We start from the raw sequence: 25304 nt of genomic DNA on the forward strand, positions 1-25304 counted from the left end.
TGCTTATCGAAAACCATCACTGTTTCGATAAGTGTTCCTCTCTTTTTTGAACTTCCATTGTTTCGTCACTTTCGGCAAAACTTTATAATAAATGACAGAGAAGAGGTCAAATAGATCAATTTTATGAAACACATGAAGGCTTTCCATATAAAGTATAACTTTATTTTCTTCCTGAATGAAGACAATTGGGTATGCGGCTCTGAACCTCGAACATCTACATCTTTCGTCTTCTCTTAACGGCCATGTGATACTTAAAATAACGTAAAGTTTCTTTAAAATGCATTTGTTCACCTAGCTTACTTAACTTTACTATAAAGTGAAATGATCATAACATCCATTCATCCATGAATATGAACCTGTAGAAAAGGAAAATAAAAGCTGGAGAGCTGCAGATTGTAGTTTGAGAAAACAGAAAATAGAAGCGGCAGTGTCGGGGTCACAGGATTTGATTGTGATTGCTCAGGCTGTCTGAGATGTCGGGGTCTCGTCAGCTGCGGTCAGGTGAGGGTGGGTCGCCCGCGTGCTCGCGGGTGTCCTCAGAGCTTCATCACGGCTGACAGCACGCCTCATCGTACACTCGGTTGATTCCCTGAAAGACAGGGTTCACCCAGATCCACCACGTGCCATGTTTACTAAGCTAAAGTTGTCCGTCTTGCCTTAATCCTAAAGCAACAGGTGATTCCGGTTCGGTGACACTGCCGAACTTTGACATGTGCAATTAAGGAGTTCTGAGGTCAGAATTTAGTTTGTTTTCCTTAACAAGCTTCACTGTTTAGATAGGAGGGAACAATGTTTTCCTCCAACAAACCTAAGATGTATCCATTAGAACATTTCTGGTCGCTTAAGGAAGGGAGAAAAAAAACAATAAACTAAACGGTATGCATCTATTTGGAAGGATCAGGAGTGAGATTGTTTTTGAAAAAAAATAAAAAAATAAATTAGATTATAAAAAAAGCTGCAATAGTTAATATTGAAGGCCAGCCTCAATGCAGACACCATCGGTCTTTGAGCAAAGGGGGTAGTCGTTACTACAAAACCTTTCCTCTGAGCCAAAAGAGATTAGCAAAGTCACCTTGAATAAGCAATGTCATTTTGCCCAGTAAAATTGCATTATGGAAGCTGGAGACGGTCCTGTGATTTGTGTCCTCCTGACAGGGCTTCAGTGTTCATTAGAGGCAGCAGCAAGGAGCTCTCAGACTCACTGGAACCACAGACACAGCTCTGAGCATCCCCACCCTTCGCATAATCATGCAGCTTACCTTATGAAATGTTTTTGGCAAAAACATTTCATAATTCTTTTAATATATTAGAGTCTTTGATACATTAACAATGGGGGCAGGACGTCTTTAGTTTTTAACGTTTTGTGTTTGGTTGCCATCACTCTGACCTTCAGTTCCCAGTGCAGACACCTCATAAAGCACTTTATAAGTAAAATCGCATTTTATTGAAGTCTGAAATTCGGAAGGAGAACTATTTTCATTCATGATGTTTACATTCATTTACAGATGGATGTAACTACTTTATATTTTCTTGGTCCAGAAAATATTTGGTATACTTTCAGCAACATACCCTGACTGTATTTAGACACGTCTAATGGCTGCCTTTTGATCAAAAGCTGGATGTTTTCTATTGTATCTACCATAAAAATAACATTAAAAAACCTCTGGTTAATAAAGCACAAACATTTTGCATTATTATTTTTTTTAATTTTAAGAAGCTTTTATTTTGTCAGTGAATTTGTAGCCTTATAATTTTAAAAACTTTATAAGGCTATTTATAATTTAATAGTTATTATTAAGATTCTCTGAGACCTAGATGCCTATGGATAGTGAGGAGTGCTACGCTACAATAAATAAATAACTTATGAAATAATTATTTAAACGTGTCATTAATATTGCACAAAAAAAAACCAAACACAGCAAATACATCGCCCCAGAGGTTTGGCAAACTTGTAAGAAAATGTCTAATCCTGCCCGCTGGATGGGTGAAGTTCACAGGTTAAATTATTTAATGTTGTGATCCAGAACAGGAACGTTAAATGATTTATTAAATTGTGAAATAATTACATCTAGCCTTTAAAATGAAATCAAAACATTTAATTGAGGCAAATATAATTAATTCTGTATTTATTTATTTTTTTCTGTATTTATTTCTAGTTTTAAAAAAAATAATGACACATTTAAATAATTATTTTGTAAGTTATTTATTTATTGTAATTTGGCACTCGTCGCTCTCCACAGTTTCCACTCTTTTCTGCTGCACCCTGCTAACAAGATAAATATGGTTCTTAGTCCAGATTAGTGTCCACTGGCTAAAGGCAACATTCATCTGTCTCAAGTCATATTTACACATTTGTAAAACAGAACATAGTTTAATTGTTGGATGTTTTAATGAAATGCTTCAAGCTAGCAAAGTCGATTCTGTAGGAAATACTTATGTGTTAATGTGGTATTTCCTCATTCCTGTTTATTAAATGTTGCCGGTGAAAGTCTGAAATTTTCTGAACTTATTTAGTGCAAGTTTGTTACTTCAATAATGTTTTTTTGATTATTATTTTTATCTATGGTTGAGCGCTTTACAGATTCAATGAGCACATCACGCTTAGCCATGAGAGTGAATTAGCATAGAATGTTGATATATGCGCCTTTAGCAAATATATATGACGTACATATTAAGTCATTTGACAATGACATTATACAGTCACAGCGATAAGCACACAGATGCGTGCCTGCACCCCATTAATTGCATTTCTTACTGATCCTTGTTTATTCGATTCCTTTTCACAGACCCGATTGTGAGTCAGCAGATTCAGCATTTCAGCTTGGAATAATCACCGCCTCAGAACCAATGCCAGCTCATGAAATATAGAACAAGGAGAGACTCTCTGGAAATTGAATTTTTATTTAAATAAAAACTGAGCTTTACAAAAGAAAAAAAAAGTGATGCTGCCTCACATCAATCCAAATGATTAAAAGGAGAAGAGTGTGAGGATGATTAAAGAGGCTATGAGCCGTCGGTGGGAAGTCGTCTTTTATTAGAGGATGATTATGGATGTAGTGGTGGTATCTATTAATAATCTCACTAGATCTGACTCTTTTTCTCTTTTGTCTCCAATCTGTTCTTCCCTGCTCCCTTCTTGTACTTATTTGTCTGTTATTTATCTTTCCCCTGTGTCTTTTAGCCCAGCTGATGACGGTGATTGCCGGAGACTTTGAGGGTTATCTCCTGTTGTGACTCAAGAGTGCAGCATCTCTAGATCCTTCGATAGCCGCAAATCTCCATCCTTCTGCACTCAGCCCTCCAAACCTGCCAGAGAAGGTCAACATTTAGCGCCACTATGGAGGACACGTACAATAACAGGACTTCTCTGGTTAAGGGAGCCAAGGACATGGTCAAGGAGGCCAAGCGGCACACGGCGAAGAAAGTCAACAAGGTGGTCGACCGCGCTGCCGACGAGTACTCATCTCATCGCAACTACACGCGATTCCAGGATGAGGAGGACGAAGACGAGGACTTCTACCACCACCAGATAGGACACGAAGGAGAGAGTTGCCGTGACAACGAGGAGGGGTCCAGCGATGCCACGGAGGGCCACGATGATGAGGACGAGATCTATGAGGGGGAGTACCAGGGGATCCCCTCCTCAGCCGCAGACAAGAAGCATAAGGAAGGCCAGGTGGCACTGGGACAGCCGATGTCGGATGCAGTGAGGGACCGCAGTGAGCTGGAGCAGGAGAGGGATGCAGATGAAGAGGAGCTGGCCCAGCAGTATGAGCTGATCATGCAGGAGTGTGGCCATGGGAGCTTCCAGTGGCAGCTGTTCTTTGTACTTGGACTGGCGCTCATGTCAGATGGTGTGGAAGTGTTTGTGGTGGGATTCGTCCTGCCCAGTGCAGAGACAGACATGTGTGTCCCAAACTCCAGCTCAGGATGGCTCGGTAAGATCCCAGTTGGTGTTCAGATTTTGCTTTTCTACTGATATCATCCATCCAGGAAGGCAGGCAAATGATCCACACTGTTAAAGTACTTATGGCATTAATCTTTTTTTTTTTTCACATTTTATCACCTTGCAATCACAAAGAGCAATGTATATTATTGGAATTTTATATCAGACCAACGGAAATTAGTGCTTACTTGTGACCTGAAAGGAAAATATAATACATTGTCTCAAGCTTATTAAATTAAAATTTGAAATGTCTGATTTGCATTTGAAGTGACAAACAACCTGACCCTAAAGGATGTTTTTTTTTTTTTCACCATGATCAGAGAAGATGCTAAGAGTTGATTTCAGGATCAATAGTACTGAATACAGAGCCTTTTCTACCAGTAGGACACAAAATCCAATACAAACAGTCAGGACTGCAAAGGATTGGTGAGATCAGTGTGTTGGAATAACCCTGTCAAAATCAGGAGCTAAATTCAATTGAAAGTCTGTGGCAAATGTAAAAAGCAACAAGCAATCTGACTGAGCTTCAGTGTATGGCAAAGGAAAAAAGGGGAAAAAACTTCAGGTTCTAGACTTGTAAAGCTGGTTGAATCAAAATATCTGCAGCAGGACGGGCAGCAAAAGCTGTGGACCCAGGTATGAATCCTTGTGCAAGGCCCTGCACAGCTGGTATGATTCTGAATCAGGTAAATGTGTTGCATTGATCCACACTGTTGCTGGAGCTCACAGGACAACATCCACCTGACTGAAAAGCAAGATCAGTGCAGGTTAAACGTCAACCCAGCTGGAGAATGGCTAGAATCCTAAATGTCGTGTTGGAAGTGTTTCAGTCCAGTGGTCTCTGTGTGTTTTGTGTGTGTGTGTGTGTGTGCGTGTGTGTGTGTGTGTGTGTGTGTGCGCAGCTTAAGAGACAAGCTGGTATTCCCTGTGTAACTCTGTGGAGTTTCAGCAGTCTCTGTAGCTGCAGGTGTATAATCCATCACTGCAGAGCTGTTTACAGCGTTTGACTTGCTGTGTCAGAACCAGAGTGGAGAGGACGTTAAATCGGACTTGCAGCCCTTAGATACTAACCGCTACGGCAAGGCATTACAAAGCAAAACACCTGATGCAGACAGAGTCGTGGAAACGTTGAAAATCTGAGCTACAACCAGGAATCGTATCAAAGATGGGCATGCAAACTCATCTTTATCTTTATTACTACCTTTTATGTTAAGTCAGCTTAAAGAATTTGAACACAGTTTTTTTAGTGTTCCAAAAGAGAAACAGAGCAAACAGGCGTGTTTTGAATAGAAGTGACAAACGTAGATGTGCAGTAACTTTATATTTTAAAAAGTGTCTTTTGAAGTATCACTGTATGCTCACTCCGTGACAAACCTCGTAGATATTCACGTCCTCTACCTCCTCTTGTTTGTACCTCTCTCCTTTATCCCCTGTCATCCTCCATTCAGTGTGCTTCTCTTTTCATCTTCTGTTCTCACCCATCCTTCTCATCTTTTTTCCTCTGATTGCCCCGTAGGCTCCTCCTCTAGTGATGATCACAGTAGGTGTGTGTGCGTGTGTGTGTGTGTGTGCATATGTACTCATATGATTGCTGTGACCTTGTTGCTACCCATTTTGTGGCTAGTTTGTTGTGCAACTATACTGTAGCATAGTTTAATCTGCTTTGTGTTTTTGGAGCGTTTTAAACATTGACATGATCAGCTAGTTACCTTATATGTCTGTGGGTGAATAAACAAAATGAACAGATTTAAATGTTTCATCAAGTGGAAGCAAAAACCAAGTTAAACTGGTTTCCAACAGTAGTTATAGTAGAGATAGTTTTCACCATCTCAAAGTTAGTTGTAGCAGCAGTAGTACATGATGCTTGGCTTCCGTGTTGGTTTAGCAGATTTAACATTTTCTTTCTATATATATATTTTTTTTAAAGCAGTTCTTCTGTTTGATGCATTGCAAGTATTTTCTTCCATTAACATGTCGACCGTATCGGTTTTTGATTTCCCATGATTTAGTGTGATTTTATTGAAGTGGAAGTTCTGATTATATAATAGGAAAAAAAAAAAAAAAGCAGTTTCTGCAGTGTTTGTTGCTCCGTGACTGAGGGCAGCCTGGACGTTACACTGACAGGGAGGGATGGTATAAAAATTCACTGGCACAGAACTTGGTGATCAATAGGCAACACACAACAGACATGTCTAACACAACGTAAAAGTAAATAAATATCATTTTGTTATTTTTATTCTTTTAATTTAAAGTAAACCTGTTACACTGGAATAATATTCAACATAAAGTACATAGCAAAAGGCATTTACCTCTTTGAACTCTTTCACATTTTGTTATGTTACAACCACAAATGTATTTCACTGGGACTTTATTGCAAAAATGTTACCTAAATAGGAGGATAATAGAAAAAGCTCAACGTTTTTTTTTTTTAATGATTGCATAGTTTGTATTTCAGGCATGGAAAAGGAGGAGGTTAAAAACTATTGTTGAAGAAAGCTACAGGAAATTCTGATGACTGTTTTTCACAAGTCAAGTAGAGCAGAGAGCATGCAGGGAAAAAAGTGCTCTCAAATATAAGCATTACAAAGAAATGTGTTCTTTCTCATGCCATAATGGTCTTTTTTTTTTTTTACTGAATACAGTTAGATCTTTTTTTCAGAACTACAACAACAGACTTGTTCCTAATAATACAAACATTTCCTGAGTTTTGCTGTGGAGCCTTTATTTCTGAATAACCTGGGTTAATATGCGTCTCCAACATTAACTGTGACAGATGGAAATAAGGAAGTGGAATACCATGTGTTGGAGAGCGGGAGCGTGTCTGCGTGTAGAGTTAGCTGTGAAGGTAATTGACCCATGCAAGTTAACCGCAGGCAAAAAAACATTTTCCTCTGCCTACCAAAACATTAATGCATTTTAAAGTAAATTAGTGACTAAACGGCGAAATATATTTTTTTATTTTCTGGACAAAAGAAATAAAAATATTGAGAAATTAACGTTTTGAAATGCTTTGATTGATTCTATCTGCACTGGAAAATAGTCACCCACAAGCACAAGGACTCAGCTGGAATAAAAGGGATAATTCACAAAAGCCACATGCCGTTGACTCAGAATGCGTGATGACACTGCAGGTTTGCAGGGGGGTGGATGCTGTAAATACCATAAGCAAGAATTATGGATAAGGAAAGGCACAGAGGGGAAGAAGAACCATATGCAGTGCAACATGTGAAAAAAATGGGGAGGGATGTAGCTGGAGAGAGTTTGAAGAGGAGAGATTACCAAGTCAGAGAGGAGTAATGGGGTAGGAGGTGTAGGCGGACTGAAGCGGCGAGGTGGAGACTGATAGTATGTAGTACACCAACACAGTGAGGGAGAGGCTCAGCTATTATCTTTGACACAACAGACAAAGGGATTGCATCACCCTATCATTACTTGTTTCTTCTTGTAGGCTGACTTTTTCCTCCTGAGACTCCCCTCGTCTCATTTACTTTCGTGAACTTGACTGTTTTTACTTCTCTTCATTTTTGTCTTGTGTCAGCTGACCTCGTGTACACTCTTTGCACGCTAGCTTCTCTCTTTGGCTCCATCGCAACAGCACTCGTACTATTTTTCACTTTTTCATCCCGGTGTGAAGCCTGCTGGTTGAATGTGTGGAGCTTGTGTGGCCCTGGTGCAGCTGAGCGTGGCTAAACTGCAGTAAGATCCCAATGTCGCTGCAGAGATTAGGCTGCTTGAAAAGTGCAGCTAGCTCTGGATTGTGTGTGCATGTGTGTCGAATTAAAGTCAAAGAAATTATTATTATTATTTTTCATCTTCAGGGTGTTGGAGGGCTGTGCATGGAGAGGGTGTGTGTGACAGGACTTAATGTGGCATCTTAAAGAAGAAAGCTGATGTCTCCAGCACGCTCTGCAACAAGCCCCATGGACAGATTTTGTGGGAACCCTGAGAGTGTGAAAAACCTTCAAACAAATTCCCATTTCCCTATATTTGCATCAGTTCACATTAAAAAAGAAAAATATGTTTTAAAATCTGACCTTTAATATTTGCTGTTTAAACTTTACCTTTAATAACATAAATTTACCTCATTTTTAAAGTGCAATCAGTAATACTTTTATAACAAATTTATATCAGTAATGATTTCCTGGTTAATGTCAAGTTGTCATAACAAAGACATTTTGCATAATGTCAACTTTGTATTAAAAGTGTCATAATTTACCGAATGACGCTTTATGACAACAGTCATAAATATTCATGAAGGCTTATTCATGTTCATGACAGGTGCTATGTCATGTTTATGACGGTGTCATGACAGTCTTATTCACCCCCCTTCAAATAAAGTGTTACCAAAAATTACTCTACATTAGGAAATAAATTATTTTTATTCTTTTTCAAAATCACCAGTGGTGCAATTTTACTTTCCTTAAAAAACCTTTAAAAATAAATCTAACTGAAAGAATTACACTTTAGTTTTTTGTTGTTTTTTTTTAAGTAGAGCAGTTTTTCAAATTTTAGTAATATTCAATAAATGTCTTTTTTTCTTGGGGCAAAACTATGACATGACACATGAGGCCATTTTTGCTAGCCAGTCTTCAAAATTGGGAAGACAAGAGATCATGCAATTCAAGTGATGTGTGTTGATCTTCATGAGTTGATAAATTGTTACAATAAAATTACTTCTTGCTTGGACTTTCCCATATAGACAGTCAAAGAGTGGATCTTTGATCCTATGGGCCACCAGATCACAGGTGGTTCAGCACCACTAAATAAATCTCCTTTCATGATATTTCAGTCCCCAGACCTATAAAAACTCTCACTGTTGAGCTAAAGAGAGGACCCAGGAGAGAACTCAATATTTGTCTGAGCCACAAAATCACAAAAGAAAGCTGATTATATTTTAGGAGTCCCTGCTTTGTAAAATGTAATTGTTTTATTGGTTGAATTAAAGAAGTACAATCTTGAGGTGGTATAACAAACTTTCACAGGATGTAAACAAATGTTAAGCCTTCCTGGAAAACTTTATAATGGGTTTCTGTCTCTGTCAAACTGCCTTTTTTTCTCTCTCTCTCATCTTTGACCATGCCTGTATTTGTATCTGGAGCCCTCTGCAATGACTGGCTGAACACTTCAGTTTTGTTTCACTGCGGAGGTGGCAGGAGGCAGAAGGGATGAATCCCATCAAAGTGGCACGATGTAGTACAAATATGATTACATGCTGCTCACGCATAGAGGAGCCGCCGATGGTGCAAAAAGCAGAGAGGAAACTAAAGCAAATACTCTAAAACAGAGAGGAGATCAGAGGAGTCTAAACTGTGTGGAGGCAAGAGAAATAAGTAAGAAGCAAACTGGATGAAAGAGAAAGTGTAAAAATGGAACACAACACAGAAAGGGTGACAGATACAGGTACCAGGGCGATGCCACAGGGCGTGCGACGTACAGCGTTGTATGAATAAAACAGCATGGCTGTTTTCGTGTGGTGCCGAAACGGTTTGTGGTGCTACAAGTGAAGAGCATCAAAGCATGAAATCACAGAGGAGGTGGTGATGCAGCTCGGTGCTCGATCGTCTCGGAGGGGCTCCTTGGTGACAGGGCAGAAAACAACGAGAGGGGTCCCCCCTCACCCTTCTGTCGTGGCTGTGCATCTTTTGCCTCTTCCTGAGAAGTCCCCAGGCTCTGACAGACTATACGGGTCTCCACCTATAAAGTCAGCAGCTTCATCAATGCAGAGATATCGAAATATTGAGCTTTAATCTATACGACTTGTCTCCTCGAAAAAGAAATTCACAAACTGTGCCAGCTGCATGCAGTCATCGCTTACATGAATGTCGTGTTGCTTTGGCGGTTCTGGTTGGTTTTCGAGGTTGAACCGAGAAAACATTTGTTTTATTGTTGCCAGGTTCTCAGTTTATTAGGGATTTTCTCTAATTCACACAGATTCGGCTCACGTCCTCAAACAGATGCAGCAATGAAGTGCAGTAGTATCTTTTTAGTTAGAGCTGGTTGAATTGGTTCATTTCCTTTACAAAGTTTTTTTTTTCCACGTATTTTAATGTAAACTATCCAAAGCCAGTTTTGAGGTGAGTTTGATATGATTGCTTGTTTGCCAAACACTTGTCTTCCAAATGATTTAAGGTGTCGCTCAGTTCACCTAGTAAAATGAACAGTTATTACAAGTTAACATAGATTAAGTTACTATCTACATAAAGGAAAACATACAGACTCCGAAGGTCTAGTGGAAGTTTAAGGGGGAGATGGTGCACAATATCTTAGCAGGAGTCTCGTAGAAAACCAGAATTGTGTTAGAGGATGTCTGTGCTATTTTTGGATTATATTTCACTACAGTGCAGTAGTCTCCTCTTGGCCGGTGCCAGCCCTGCTGACAACATGCTGAAAGACACTGTGGAGCTCGACTGGGACAGAACATCAATACATTCATTATGCAATTGAGTGTCCTGTGAGCAATGTACTTACAGCCCCACTGTTTGGGGGAGGGATTTTCAAGTCTAAAAGGAAATAGATCCTCTTTTTTGTACCTCCCTAAAATGTTCACTGGATGTGATATATGGTAAATATATGAATTTTTATCTCACATAAGCCTGGAGCATCTACTGAAGAGGCCTGTTGTATTTGAAATTGAAAGATGTCACATTTTTCAGCCAGCTCAGCTAAAAGATCTGCAGTAAAACTGTCAAACAGGCGTCTGCTCTCAGCAGAGAATACACCTGCTGAAAGCCAATGCTTCTTTCTCCTTGATACACTGCAGCAGCACAAACAAAGTGCCCTCATGTCTGAGTAAAATCTAAAATATAATGTTTCTTTCTGAAATTGAAGCGTCTAAAATAGAGAGAAATGCAGATGATGTTGCTCTTATAGCAGCACAAAATCACACACAATAGCAACCGAAGCAGCGCTATGGCCTTTTTCTCTTCGGGGCAAATTCATGATGATCACTGAAAGAAATCAATGCTGTGTTGTTGGAGCATTGATCTTGTCAGTGATGACCAAGATTAAAAGAGAGCTGAGGCCTGTTTTGTTAAACTAACCTGGATTGTAGTTCACATTTGTCTTTTTATTGTTCAAAGTCTGTTTTTTTTTGTCCTCTTCATTCTGTGTTTGTTGTTGCATAAGAAGATACACACACCAGCACTTTTTTCTGTGGATTTTTGAACAATTTTTCATTGCTTAAATGGAAAAAAAAGAAAAGAAAAGCTTTTCAGAAATGGGTTTGTAGTAGAAACAATCGTGTTAATGTTGATCCAAAGTAAAAAGAAAACCAAAAAACTTCTGGATTCTAAATTTGTTCTAATTCCTTTTCTGCTTTGGAATAATAGGAGTCTCTCTGCATGATAATCTAAAAATTAATCTAAGAAGAATAATTTTAATAATAATTGCGATTAGCCATCGGAATAGCCACATATTGTTGTTAGCCACCTTTGTTGGTCTTTCAAATAAAATCCAAACAGAACTAAAGGACTTTTGTGGTTGCAATGTGAACAAACTTAAAATGGGTCAAGAAGCAAATATATTTTCGCAATATGGTTAATATAATATATTGGATACATGATAGATTATAATAACAAATAGAGTTCAATCTGTTAGTATATACAGTGTGTAATTTATAAAGGCAAGTAAAAAAAAAGCTGCTTTGTCTGCTCTTTTTCTAGGCAGCATTGTGTACCTGGGAATGATGGTTGGAGCTTTCTTCTGGGGAGGAATGTCTGACAAAGTGGGCCGCAGACACTGTCTCCTCATTTGCATGTCCACCAATGGCTTCTTTGCCTTCCTGTCATCTTTTGTCCAGGGATACGGACTCTTCCTCCTCTGCCGTGTAGTCGCTGGCTTCGGGTAAGTCTGATAATGCCAAGGTCAACACGCAATCTTGTAACGTAGCGGACGGCGACGCTAAAGAAATCTGCTTCGACGTCAGTGGGGCAACTGGCAGCTCACTGATTTCAGCCGGTCAGAGGTTTCATTTGTGAGACAAATAATTTAAAAGTGGGCTTCCCAAATTTTTCTTCATTCTTGCATTCAAAAAAATTCGACAAGATTCCTTTGATTATACTTCCACTTCATTCATCATTTTCAATCTTGTAAAACTTTGCTTCAATATTTATTGGTGTATCATGTTTTTTTTTTTTTAATCTAAAACAATGGTTATTTCTCGTTCGAGCTATAAAGTGTGTCCTACACTTACATCAGACACTAGGCAGACTGTGATTTAATATCTTGGCAATTTGTTAAAGAGCTAATTCAGTAATTGCACCTACATCATTCTCTCCAGAGACTCTCAGAGTAATTGAAACAGCGACCAGAAGGAGATCTGTCCCTGAATGAAGGCAAATTCATACTCAGGCTTGTTTTCTGTCATGTTATATGAAAACAGGCCAAACAGTTTGACAGAAAAAAAAAAAAACACCAAAAATGATCTTTGTAATCTGACAGATTTGAATGATATCAATAAACATATCATAAAATAGATAAAGCAAGTGTTGTATTTGCTGATGTAAAAACGATGCCTTTTCAGAATTTGAATATCAGGGACAAAAGAGACAATCTAACTTATAAGAACAACCACATATAGCACTATATCTTTACTAAATCTTAACCAATGCAATCAATTGGGGGCCTACCTGTTTATTCACTTTTTAGTTGCTAAACGAGTTATATTCAGACAGCTTGAGTATTTTCAGTACTTTGGATTAATAAATGGACACAGAGTCTATATTACCATATGATGCCCTTTATTTTGTTGCACTGTTCTTAAATAAACCTAGTAATGACCTCATTGCCATGTTCTAATGCTTAAAAAACCAAATGAAAGAGGGGCGCTAATTGCATTGTAAAACCTAGGTGTTTTAGGGGAAGTTCAACTATTTTTTTCTGATTGGTGCGGAGTCGCTCCTCCTAAAGTGATTTTTCTCTCGTTCTTGCAGGATAGGAGGTGCTGTGCCCATTGTTTTCTCCTTCTTTGCGGAGGTGTTGTCCAGAGAGAAAAGAGGAGAACACCTCAGCTGGTTGTGTATGTTCTGGATGATTGGAGAGATCTATGCATCTGCCATGGCCTGGGCCATTATACCGCACTACGGTGAGTTCACAGGTCCACCGAAATAAAGGAGGCACTTATAGATGGGAAAAAATAGATTAAAATGAAATGGTTCTGTCAGCTCATTAATAGCAGAAAGCACACAGATTTAATAAATAAAATAAAAGCTGCCAGTTATGCTTTAAAAAAGCCTTGTTATACAGATTGAGTGTAGCAGTGCACAATTTAACTTATGTGTCAGTTGCCCATCTGCCCCTGCTCTCTCCATAATTAAAGTTTGAGGTGCTCGTTTTCTCTGCCGTGTGAATCAATCACCTAAAAGCTCTCGGTGTCATCCAACTGGGAAAGTTGGGAGTCAGGAGAAAAACATATGGAGGTTATTAGAAGACACACCGCAAGGGTGATGTCTGCAGACTCCAATTTTAAATGTAAGTGAGGTCATTTCAGAATACGGCCGTATTTCATTGAACACTAACAATTTTTATCACGTTTGTTAACTTGGACGGCTGTTAAAAATTGGGGAAATTGTGGCAGTACAGAGAATGAGAGTATTGTGCTATAAAAGTGTAAATGTGGCCTTGAAAGCATAATTTAATATGTAAAGTGGGCTGTCATAACATAAAATCCAGGGTGTGATGGAAACAGGCTTATTGATAAAAGAACGCACTGTCCTGCCAGACTTTACGTTTATTCAGTTCTGAAGGAAATTATTATTATTATTATTATTATTATTATTATTATTATTATTATTATTATTATTATTGCTTTGTGTTCTTTACTTCACATAAACAAGATGTTTCTGACTTAATTCAACTGCAATCCTGAAAAAATTGTTTTATTGCAGTGCAATGCAATAAAACTAGTGAATGTGTTTTGTACTTCAATGTCAGACACATAATCTACTTCGAAGATTTTACACAAGAGCTCTGATAAGGAAGACATGAGGATCATTCTAATACTCCTATTAATGTTTTTTTCTTCTCCCAGTTAATATGATTTACCAATTTCACCAAATTAACAAAGGTTCAGGTGATCCCAAATGTTTGTTAGATCTTCAAATTTGATGCTATTAGATTAGAAAGCACCATGTTGAAGTCAAGATGGCAGCCTTTTGGGGTCGTTCTATTGCTTTCATTCTGCTTTATTCTTTTTAAAAGCTATCGTTTATCTTTTTTTTTGCTAAAACATTGCAGTTTTTTTTAATTAATGATTATTTCTTCTTGTTTTGGATGTTGCACAGTTCAAAGGATTTTCACTTTTGGACAGCTGCTGTGACGCGTAGCCATGGCAGCAAGGTGTTTGTTTTACATTCAGGAGCAGCTGATTAACATTTCAAAAGATCTAATAAAAACCTCAACTTCAAGTCTGTTGCAGTACTGACAAAAACTGGAGATCCCACAGCTACAACAACTCCAATGTAGGACAATATGGGTTATAACAACAGTCAATTTCCTTTTTGGATTAATAAAGAATTTTTGAATTAAATATGAAATGAACTGAATTATCCCCACTATCATGTTTCAATAGGATAGCAGATGTTATTTTCTGGTAATTTTACAATCATGTCTTTGTGTAGAGCATGGTTTTCACACTAGGACAGGATGATTTAAAAAAAAAAATGCTGTTCTGGATTTCGTTGAATTAAATAGCAGGATAATAATAGCTAAAACAAATATTCTGTTGAAAGAGGGGATTAAAGAGTTTAGGTTGCACGTCACCTCATTAAGAGTTAACTAGGAAATGCCTGTCTATCTCCCTCCACCGCGTGTTGTTTTTATTTCTCGCCTGGGTTTAAACCTGCTGTTCCTTCCTTTTACTGGATGCCATCTCCTCTTGCTTTGTTCCCTCCGCAGCTCCCCGTCTAACTCCATCCCTCTTTTTATTACCACTCCTCTCTCTCCGTCTCTGCAGAGTGTTCTTCTTGATCAAGCATAATTAGATTTTTCTCCTTGCTCTAATAGGACAAAGCTACATCTAGAAGTGATTTATGACCAGCCTATGCTTTAGCCAACCTGTGACATCACTCGGACAGAAGCGCAGTGTGTGTGTGTGTGTGTGTGTGTGTGTGTGTTGTGCGTATATTTGTGTGCTCATGCACCGCTACACGATGCAGTGGGTGAGATTTTACGAGTACAGCAGACACACAGGTCTTTCCCTGGGAAAGTGAAAGAAATAAAATCTGACACTGGAAGAGGTCAGACAAGTTAAAACACACACACACACACACACACACACACACACACACACACACACACACACACACACACACACACACACACACACACACACACACCCTCAGAGAGAGAGAGAGAGAGAGAGAGGACAACTGGTAGAGTTTTAGTTGAGGGCTTGTTTTATTATATGCTATTGTCTGAGCTCTGCCACAGATTCTTTCATCAGGACGGGCAGAAGCACACTGATATAGAGTTGGTATGATAGCCCTCTAAAACCAGAACTTGACACGTCTTTAGGAGGTCACTGTGCTGTCAGATCTGTTGTTGTCATATTAAAAGGATAGTAGTCGCCTCACTGTGCTCTTATTCTTAACTCGGCTACTTAACGTAGATTGTCTCTAAATAATCTATGTATAAAACTGCACACAAGTCAGTCTGCACTTGCAGTTTAGAAAAAATTAAGACAATTACATGCTGAGGATGGCGCAGAACAACTTTGCTTGTATTTAATGGGCGGAATGAAATACGTGGACGAGGACATCAACGTAGGACTCAAGCCTGGAGAAATCCTCTGGTGGCGAAGGCTGTAAATTGTAAGCCACGCCTCGTTGGTCCAACAATCACAGCAATGTGACATGAATATTTACACAACCTGCGATCCTCGGGTATGAGAAGGATCCACAAAAGGGGGATTCGTGATTGTGTTTTTGTTGTGGAACCATGATATGAGACAAGCTTAAGATATTTATGCTTTCCATGTACTTGAACCGCAGACAGGAAGCTGATATTCCCAAGTGTCAGTTTTTTTCTTCCAAGACATCAGGGCCCAAAAAGACGAGGTTTCAACATATCCCGAATACAACAAAGGAAGTTTCTGCATGTCTCTAGATTACATAAATCCAGTCCTACATATAACAATGTTTTTTTTTTTTTTTTTTTAAAAACACCCCATTAAGCCTATAGATGTAATCTTGAGACCGTAAAGAATGGATCCATCTGCCCATCTATCTGTTCATATTTAATCCAGCTATCCATCTCAGCCTGAGACTCGGACATCCTCAGACAATTATGTGCCTAATTCCTTTAATGAGATTTCCAGTAGTATGAAGGGAGCGCTATCCCTTGGTGGCAGGAAGTTGTACTATATTTCTGGAAATGGCTGAATCTGTTTCTCTATCTTAAGCCCTTCAGATATAAATATCAAAGAGCTTAAAATGCTGTGGGTGGAATTTTGTTGATGCAGGCAAAAACTGGCTTTGACTGCATAGTTTTGGTGCAAGATTTACAAAGATATTTTTTTTGTAGTTGTAGTATTTTATTTTCAATTCATACGTACTACCTCTCTCCTTCAGGACACCGCTGCACATTTCTTTTTATAGTCAAGTTTTCTATTTTTTTTTTACTATGTTCTTTGATAAAATGCCGCAAATGGATCTGATTACATTATAGATAAAATAAAAATAAAATCAGAACTGACTTGAATCAAAATTAGCAGGTCATACAGAAAACAGAAAATCAGTGGATTCTGTTTTGTAGAAAAAAATATTTTGCTGGTACTATACCTGAAAATTTCTTTCCCTTCGGTATGATGCTGCCACTTCCATTTTTCACCATGAGGGTTGCGTATTCATGGTATAATGCACATGTTAGTTATTGGTCAAGTCTGAGCCGAGCATCTTCTTCCACATAAAAAACTGTAAACATGACTTTTATGGTTCTCTTTCAAATTCACCTTCTCTTTCTTCTAGTTCAGATCAGTAGGTTACGCAACAAGAAGCTTTTTTCCAAAGTAACAATGACTTTCTTGGCTGATTACTGCCTGCCTTGTAAACCTAACTATGCGGTGCATTTCATTGACGCACTGGTGATACAAATACATTCAGTGCTAATATCAACTTAATGTGCTACAGGTGCATCACAATAAAATTAAATCTCATTGAAGTTTTCATTTATTTCAATAAGTTAATTCAGAAACACAACATATTATATCGATTAATTTCACACAGATTGTTGTTTTCAAGCCTTCATAGCAGCTTTTATGGTTATTTTCCACATAAAGTTGACAAAAAAAAACAATATTAAAGGTTAGAATGTTTCATCAGACTAATTAAAATGATGATCTAATATGGAAATGTGGGCTTATTGTTTAACTTTAAAGCAGGTGTGTTTAATACCTGCTTAAAGGTTGTTACTTTCAAAAATATCATGAAAACACAACTGATTTACTGAGAAGTACCTATATAAGAACTTATCTTGCGTCTCCTTTAGACCGGGTGTTTATTTTTATTTCTATGTGAACAGAATCTGTGGGGAAAAAAAAGTATTTTAAACTGTCAGCACATTCATCCAAAACTCTTGCAAATGGATAAGAATCTGCTTATGCTATTTTAACGTGTTTTCGGAAATTAGGCAATAATGTACACTATAATGAAAATTATTATGAGTGTACATTACCCTGTAGTTCAAGTACTAAAAATATTACCAAACTATTAAAGGAGCATAACATGCTTTTTTCTTATTTATTTATTTAGCATTGCAAGCCATTGTTTGGTTTTTACCATGATAACAGTTGTTTTTAGCTGCTATCAGAGCTGGATTTTGACACACTGTGGGATTATTCCCAAACAGCCGTTTTCTGGCAGAACCATTAGCATTAACCCCCTCCCTACCCTGTGGCTCCCCTCCTACGCCTGTTGATGGATAATGGTGCCGCATTCCCTTTGGAGCTGTATCTCCATGAGCCACGATCTGTGGAGAGACGTGGGAGGTCACGACGAGCATGCTAACCCCCCCTCCCCCCCACATTTTTCTGCATCCTGTGTAATTTGCTTTAAAAAAGCGAAGTCACGAAGAGCACTCACAAAAGTCGGCGTGTGGCAGACTGTTCATGTTGAAGTTTATCCTCGCTGCTTTTAAACCTACTCACACGTTTACAAGTCCATGGATAAAATGGGTTTCAGTGTGCAAAACCCCACTAAAAGTGTGTGACAAGGCAGCATATGTGCAAACTTAGGGACATTGCTTTGCTTGTTGCATTTGCAAAGCTCCAAATTGTTACTAAGCTTAAAAAGATGCAAATGTGAAATCGTTTCATGAAACATCCTACCCTTTGTGAAATGATTTGCACAATAGAAATAAAAATACGTCTTTGAAGTTGCACAAAAACTGAAAAACAATTTATGACCCGCATACGCATCTATTTGCGTTTTCGTAGGTGGAGAGTTGACATGGCATTATGGTGTGTCAGTATAATCTCTGTGCGGTTATCCATCTTATTTATTTCAGTTCTGCTGTTTACACATTTACACGCACCAGTGTGTGTGCTTTTCCCCCTGCATGTTGCAATGATTAATGAGTCTGAGAGACTGCCTGTGGGCTGAGATCAGGTGCAACAAGATTTAACTCAGCAGAAAACACTCAATTCTATTCCTACGCATTCAATTAACCCGTCCATGTGGGTTTTTTTTTTTTTTTACTTTTCTCTGCTTACCCTGCAGACTCATTCATCTCTGAGTGTTCCCATCACTCCGAGATGGTGTATCATGTCAATGTCATTTTTATTTCAAGTAATTTCTTTTCTCAGAGTTAGACTGACTCTTATACATGAGATGGTATTTATGTAGCACTTAGCCTAAATATAAATATTTTATCAATCAATCGATCAAATTTTATTTGTATAGCACATTTCAGCAGCAAGGCATTTCAAAGTGCTTTACACAATTAAAATAAAAACAGCATGTGACATTGAATAGACAATGAGAAAGAGAGATTTTAAGAAAAAGAAACGGTGAGAAAGAGAAATAAAAAGAAATTAAAGTAAAGATAAACATATTTAATAAAAAATAAAATAAAATAAAAAATAAAAACATTATCCACATGAGGACTTGCCCTTATGGGGTCTCCTCCAAAATAAGAGGCTCTACAAGCCTTTCCTTCTGTAGGACTTTAGTCAAACCGCCATTTGACAAGGACTCAAACCTTTAAAACTGTCAGGGTTCCTGTGTGTGTGTGTGTGTGTGTGAGTGAGGCATCTGTTCCAGCGAGGATCTTGGTGGAGAACCTGGGCAGCCTACGCAGGTGGATCTCATCTGCCTCATCAGTGTTGGGGATAAAGGAGCAGCAGAACATTCACTCAGTGCTGGATGATTAACGTGCACCGGTAGTCTTTCTAGCCGTTTCTTGTGATTACTAGTTGATTTGATCTGTCTCTGCAGTACTTTACCAGTGGTTTCAAGTCCCTGTGTTTGCCTGCCTCTAGGTCAGTCTCTGGATTTTCTCTGGACCAAGTTCCTTCGTTCTCTCCTCCTGAGGATTTCCCTCCAAGTCTGCCTGCCCGCTGTTCCCTCCACACCTCTCCACCAGTTCTCCGGCTCCAATCATTACCATCCTCACTCCTCTCAGGAACCTCTGTGACCTATCTCCACACTGGACCTTGGCAATTCCCCATGCCTCAACCATAGCCATTCTAAAGTAAGCCTTTTCTCTGTGCATCGCTGAACATCCATTTTTTGAGCCACCAGTAATCCCGCTCTCATTCCAGGCACCTCCGATTGTTTGACACTACCGCCCCTCAGAGGACTAAGAAGATTTGTCTGTTGACTAAAAGAGAATAAAAAATCTTACCTTACTCTGCTTGTTGATTTTGCATGTGGGTCAGAAGGTTAAAGCCGAACATGGCAGAATCATCCAGCCAAATTGACCCAGCAGAATCAACTCCTGACCCCAATTTAGATCATGCTGTACTGGTCCGTCATGACTCTATGCTGCATTCTTTATATGATCAACAGACGAATACTAATCAGCGTTTAGATCAATTTGCAGGAATGCTTAAGGAGCTTCACCAAAAGCTTGTTTCTGCTAGTCCTCCTCCCGCTGTAGGGCCACCTCCTGCTGCAGATTCACTCCCCCCTCAGGCCAGTGCTTCCACCAGTCCTGCACAAAGTCCTCCAGCGTCCGTTCGTCTCAGAGAGGTCTCCCCACCCACACCTGAGCCCTATTCGGGTGAGATAGGTAAATGTGGGGGTTTTTTATTGCAATGCTCTCTAGTTTTTTCTTTTTCACCCCAAAGCTTTCAAACAGATGCAGCAAAGATTTCGTACGTTATTGGTTTGTTAAGGGGAAGAGCGCTAAGATGGGCGGAGGCTAATTTTGGACAGCAAGTCGTTTTTCAGGGAACTTATGACTTGTTTGTGTCCACATTTAAACAGACATTTGGGTATACTGAATCACGTTCTGATATCACCCGCAAGCTGTGGAATTTGAAGCAGGGTCGTCAAGCTGTAGCAGATTTTGCTATTGACTTTAGAACCCTGGCAGCCTCTTCTGGTTGGAACACAGAGGCATTGAAGGGAGCTTTTCTACAAGCTCTGAACGAGAACATTAAAGATGAACTGGCTTACAGAGATGAACCAGGCTCATTAGAGGATCTAATCTCTATGGCTATCAGGATTGACAATAGGGTCAGAGACAGGACCCGTTCTAAGAGAGAACTGAGTATATGCCCAAACAGAGTGGAATTCAATTTTGCCCCCACAGATCAATCCCCAGAGGAACCTATGCAAATAGGAAGAACCAGACTAACTCCTGAAGAACGACAGCGTCGCATGAGGTCTGGCGCGTGCCTTTACTGTGGTCAAACAGGGCACTACATTGCTAACTGTAAGAACCTGCCAAAAGACAAAGCCCATCATTAGCTACGGGAGAAGTGGTGGGCCACTCTAAGAAAGCCTCCCGTTTAACTCTACCAGGTTCACTGATTACAGGTAATCAGTCCTTTCAGACATTCGTTTTAATAGATTCTGGTTGTGAACAGAACCTTATTGATGATAACCTTGTAAATCAACTCCAGATACCCTCTGTTCCTCTTCCAGCCCCAGTCTTGGTTTCTGCACTTAATGGTAAAGCCTTACCTGTCATAACTCATCGCACAATTCCCATTGAGCTTTTGGTTTCAGGAAATCATCGTGAGGAAATCACCTTTTTTGTATTCCCTTCTCCCCAGTCTCCAGTGGTTCTAGGCTATCCATGGCTTCTCCGTCATAATCCTCACCTTGATTGGAGGAACAGTCGGGTAGAGTCCTGGAGCACATACTGTCTGTCATCGTGTCTTCACTCTGCTCTTCCCTCAGTAGTTTCTCAGCCTGCAGATGAACCCTCTCCAGCGGACTTGGCCAGTGTACCATCTGAATACCATGACCTTCGCATGGTTTTCAGTAAGTCAAAAGCTCTCTCTCTTCCTCCTCACCGTCCATACGATTGTGCCATTGACCTACTTCCAGGAGCACCACTACCTACCAGCCGTTTGTACAGCATATCCAAACCGGAGAGGGAGAGCATGGAGAAATACATCAGTGAGTCCCTTGCTGCTGGCATCATCCGTTCATCCACTTCACCTTTGGGAGCCGGGTTTTTCTTCGTTGGTAAGAAGGATGGAACACTCAGACCATGTATTGACTACAGAGCCTTAAACCAAATCTCTGTAAAGAATAAATACCCACTGCCATTACTTGCCTCAGCTTTTGAACTCGTTCAGGGAGCCACCCTTTTTACAAAACTCGACCTCCGTAATGCTTACCACTTGATCAGAATCCGGAAGGGAGACGAGTGGAAAACAGCATTCAGGACACCTCTTGGCCATTTTGAGTATTTGGTTATGCCCTTTGGCCTCATGAATGCACCTGCAGTGTTCCAATCGCTAGTCAATGATGTCCTCAGGGACTATCTTAATCAGTTTGTCTTTGTTTATCTTGACGACATTCTCATTTTTTCAAGATCTTTAGAGGAACACAAGACACATGTCCGCCTGGTCCTCCAGCGTCTTTTGGAGAATCGGCTGTTCATCAAGGCGGAGAAATGTGAATTCCATGCCTCTTCAGTAACATTCCTTGGTTATGTTTTGGGAAGCGGGCAGGTGAAGACAGATCCAGCAAAGGTTCAAGCAGTCTTGGACTGGCCTACTCCCACGTCTCGCAAGCAGCTTCAACGTTTTCTGGGGTTTGCAAATTTCTACCGTCGTTTCATTAAAAACTATAGCCAAACTGTTCTTCCCCTTACCCGCCTCACTTCCACCAAGGCTAGTTTCAGTTGGTCACCTGAAGCTGAACAAAGTTTCATAGATTTGAAGAGGAGGTTTGCCAATGTACCCATCCTCATTCAACCAGACCCATTTAGACAGTTTATTGTTGAAGTGGATGCCTCTGATTCAGGAGTAGGGGCAGTTCTGTCACAGATTTCTTCCATTGATGACAAATTGCACCCCTGTGCATTCTTCTCCCGTCGTCTCTCACCAGCGGAGAGAAACTATGATGTAGGTGATAGAGAGCTCCTGGCAATAAAGATGGCTTTTGATGAATGGCGTCACTGGTTAGAGGGGGCTGAGCATCCCATTGTTGTCTGGACAGATCACAAGAATCTAGCCTACCTTCAACAGGCCAAGAGATTAAATCCTAGACAGTCTCGCTGGTCCCTCTTTTTCTCCAGGTTCAATTTTACCATTTCTTACAGACCTGGATCAAAGAACACCAAGCCAGATGCACTTTCGAGACAGTTTTCCCCTGATCATGACATGCCTGAAACCACAATCATTCCACCATCAATTATCGGAACTCTTTCTTGGAGGGTTAGAGACCAGGTTCTGGCTGCTCAACAGACTGAACCCAGTCCCATTAATACACCACCCAACCATCTGTACGTTCCTTCATCCGTTAGAGCTCGTCTCATTCATTGGGCCCATACTGCAAAATTTTCTTGTCATCCTGGCATTAACAGAACAGTCTCGTTAATCAGACGAAACTTTTGGTGGCCATCTTTGTATAGAGATGTCAAGGACTATGTGCTTGCCTGTCCCATTTGTGCTCGCAATAAAACTCGCAATCAACCCCCTAGTGGGTTACTTCAACCTCTTCCAGTTCCCAATCGTCCGTGGTCGCATATAGCTTTAGACTTTGTTACTGGACTACCACCTTCACAGGGTTTCACCACCATTCTCTCTATCATTGACCGCTTCTCTAAGGCCTGCCATCTAGTTCCCTTACGTAAACTTCCCACTGCCATCCAAACTGCCCACCTTCTAACTAAACATGTGTTTCGTCTGCATGGCATCCCCTCAGAGATTCTGTCGGACAGAGGTCCACAGTTTGTTTCTAGAGTTTGGAAGGAGTTTGGCTCGGCACTTGGAGCTAAGGTAACCCTCAGTTCTGGGTTTCATCCCCAAACTAATGGTCAGACTGAGCGTCTGAACCAGGAGCTTGAAGCTACCCTTCGTTGTCTCTGCTCGTCACATCCTTCATCCTGGAGTGTGCACTTGCCTTGGGTGGAGTATGCCCACAACAGCCACACCTCAACAGCCACTGGCCTATCACCTTTCGAGTCCTCTCTTGGTTATCAGCCTCCTCTGTTTCCATCAGACGAGCAACAAATATCCGTCACCTCTGTCCACCATCACCTCCGCCGTTGCAGACGCATCTGGGCTCAGACCAGGGCTGCTCTCAACCGGACAGCCGAGGCAAACCGCAGATGGGCTGATCGTAAGAGAACCCCTGCACCGTCGTATTCACCTGGACAAGAGGTCTGGTTATCCACTCGTGACATCAATATCAAAGCATCCAATCGTAAGCTTTCCCCTCGCTTTATTGGTCCCTTTGAAATAACCTCTGTTCTCAGTCCTTCAGCTGTACGCCTCAGGCTTCCTGATGGGTTAAAGATCCACCCAGTGTTTCATGTTTCTCTTATTAAACCAGCCCGTTCCAGTCCTTTCTGCCCTCCTTCCAGACCCCCACCACCCCCCCGGGAAATTGATGGTCACCCTGCTTATGACGTCACAAAGATTCTGGCTATTCGTCGCCGGGGAAGAGGGTTCCAGTATCTTGTGGATTGGCGGGGTTATGGACCAGAGGAACGGTCATGGGTTCCCCGTTCTTTCATCCTGGACCCTGATCTTATTAGAGATTTTGAAGCTTCGCATCAGTCATCTTCATCTGGACCGCCTGGAGGCGGTCATTAAAAGGGGGGTAGTGTCAGGGTTCCTGTGTGTGTGTGTGTGTGAGTGAGGCATCTGTTCCAGCGAGGATCTTGGTGGAGAACCTGGGCAGCCTACGCAGGTGGATCTCATCTGCCTCATCAGTGTTGGGGATAAAGGAGCAGCAGAACATTCACTCAGTGCTGGATGATTAACGTGCACCGGTAGTCTTTCTAGCCGTTTCTTGTGATTACTAGTTGATTTGATCTGTCTCTGCAGTACTTTACCAGTGGTTTCAAGTCCCTGTGTTTGCCTGCCTCTAGGTCAGTCTCTGGATTTTCTCTGGACCAAGTTCCTTCGTTCTCTCCTCCTGAGGATTTCCCTCCAAGTCTGCCTGCCCGCTGTTCCCTCCACACCTCTCCACCAGTTCTCCGGCTCCAATCATTACCATCCTCACTCCTCTCAGGAACCTCTGTGACCTATCTCCACACTGGACCTTGGCAATTCCCCATGCCTCAACCATAGCCATTCTAAAGTAAGCCTTTTCTCTGTGCATCGCTGAACATCCATTTTTTGAGCCACCAGTAATCCCGCTCTCATTCCAGGCACCTCCGATTGTTTGACACTACCGCCCCTCAGAGGACTAAGAAGATTTGTCTGTTGACTAAAAGAGAATAAAAAATCTTACCTTACTCTGCTTGTTGATTTTGCATGTGGGTCAGAAGGTTAAAGCCGAACATGGCAAAAACTTCTTTACATAAAGAGATAAAAACAAAGATAAAAAGTAAAGATAAAAACATTAAAAACATCAAAAACATTAAAGACATCAAAACCCACACTCTAATCCTAATTTAGCCATAAGCAACTCTAAACAGGGTTTTAAGTTGAGATTTAAAGGCACCCAGTGTTTCGGCTGTTTTACAGTTTTCTGGAAGTTTGTTCCAAATTTGTGGTGCATAGAAACTGAATGTTGCTTCTCCTTGTTTGCTTCTGGTTCTGGGGATGCAGAGCAGACCAGAACCAGAAGATCTGAGGGGTCTAGACGGTTGGTACAGCAATAACAGATCTTTAATGTATTGTGGTGCTAAACCGTTCAGTGATTTATAAACTAACAACAGTACTTTAAAGTCTATTCTTTGAGCTACAGGGAGCCAGTGTAGGGACTTTAAAACTGGTGTTATGTGCTCT

General features: G+C 40.4%; 1 protein-coding gene and 2 long non-coding RNA genes across 3 annotated transcripts in view; all 3 read left to right on the plus strand.

Moving 5' to 3' along the window:
* The window catches only part of sv2ca (synaptic vesicle glycoprotein 2Ca), a 35200-nt gene that overhangs the window by 3982 nt on the left and 5914 nt on the right, over window positions 1-25304 (plus strand). Inside the window, exons 2-4 of the mRNA XM_014992897.2 lie at window positions 3182-3938; window positions 11608-11788; window positions 12877-13028. Coding sequence (XP_014848383.2) covers window positions 3338-3938; window positions 11608-11788; window positions 12877-13028 — 934 coding nt within the window. The 5' untranslated portion in view covers window positions 3182-3337. The remainder of the gene's footprint in view (window positions 1-3181; window positions 3939-11607; window positions 11789-12876; window positions 13029-25304) is intronic.
* On the plus strand, window positions 19155-19786 carry LOC106909862 (uncharacterized). Its single transcript, XR_001416182.2, has 3 exons — window positions 19155-19319; window positions 19419-19630; window positions 19701-19786. It is a non-coding gene; the product is annotated as an uncharacterized LOC106909862 (long non-coding RNA).
* Window positions 24067-24807, plus strand: LOC148157682 (uncharacterized). The gene is made up of 3 exons (XR_015764279.1): window positions 24067-24340; window positions 24440-24651; window positions 24722-24807. It is a non-coding gene; the product is annotated as an uncharacterized LOC148157682 (long non-coding RNA).

The sequence above is a fragment of the Poecilia mexicana genome, unplaced genomic scaffold (genome assembly GCF_051168715.1).
Source record: "Poecilia mexicana isolate PSO_F unplaced genomic scaffold, ASM5116871v1 scaffold_9, whole genome shotgun sequence".
Taxonomy (NCBI): Eukaryota; Metazoa; Chordata; class Actinopteri; order Cyprinodontiformes; family Poeciliidae; genus Poecilia; species Poecilia mexicana.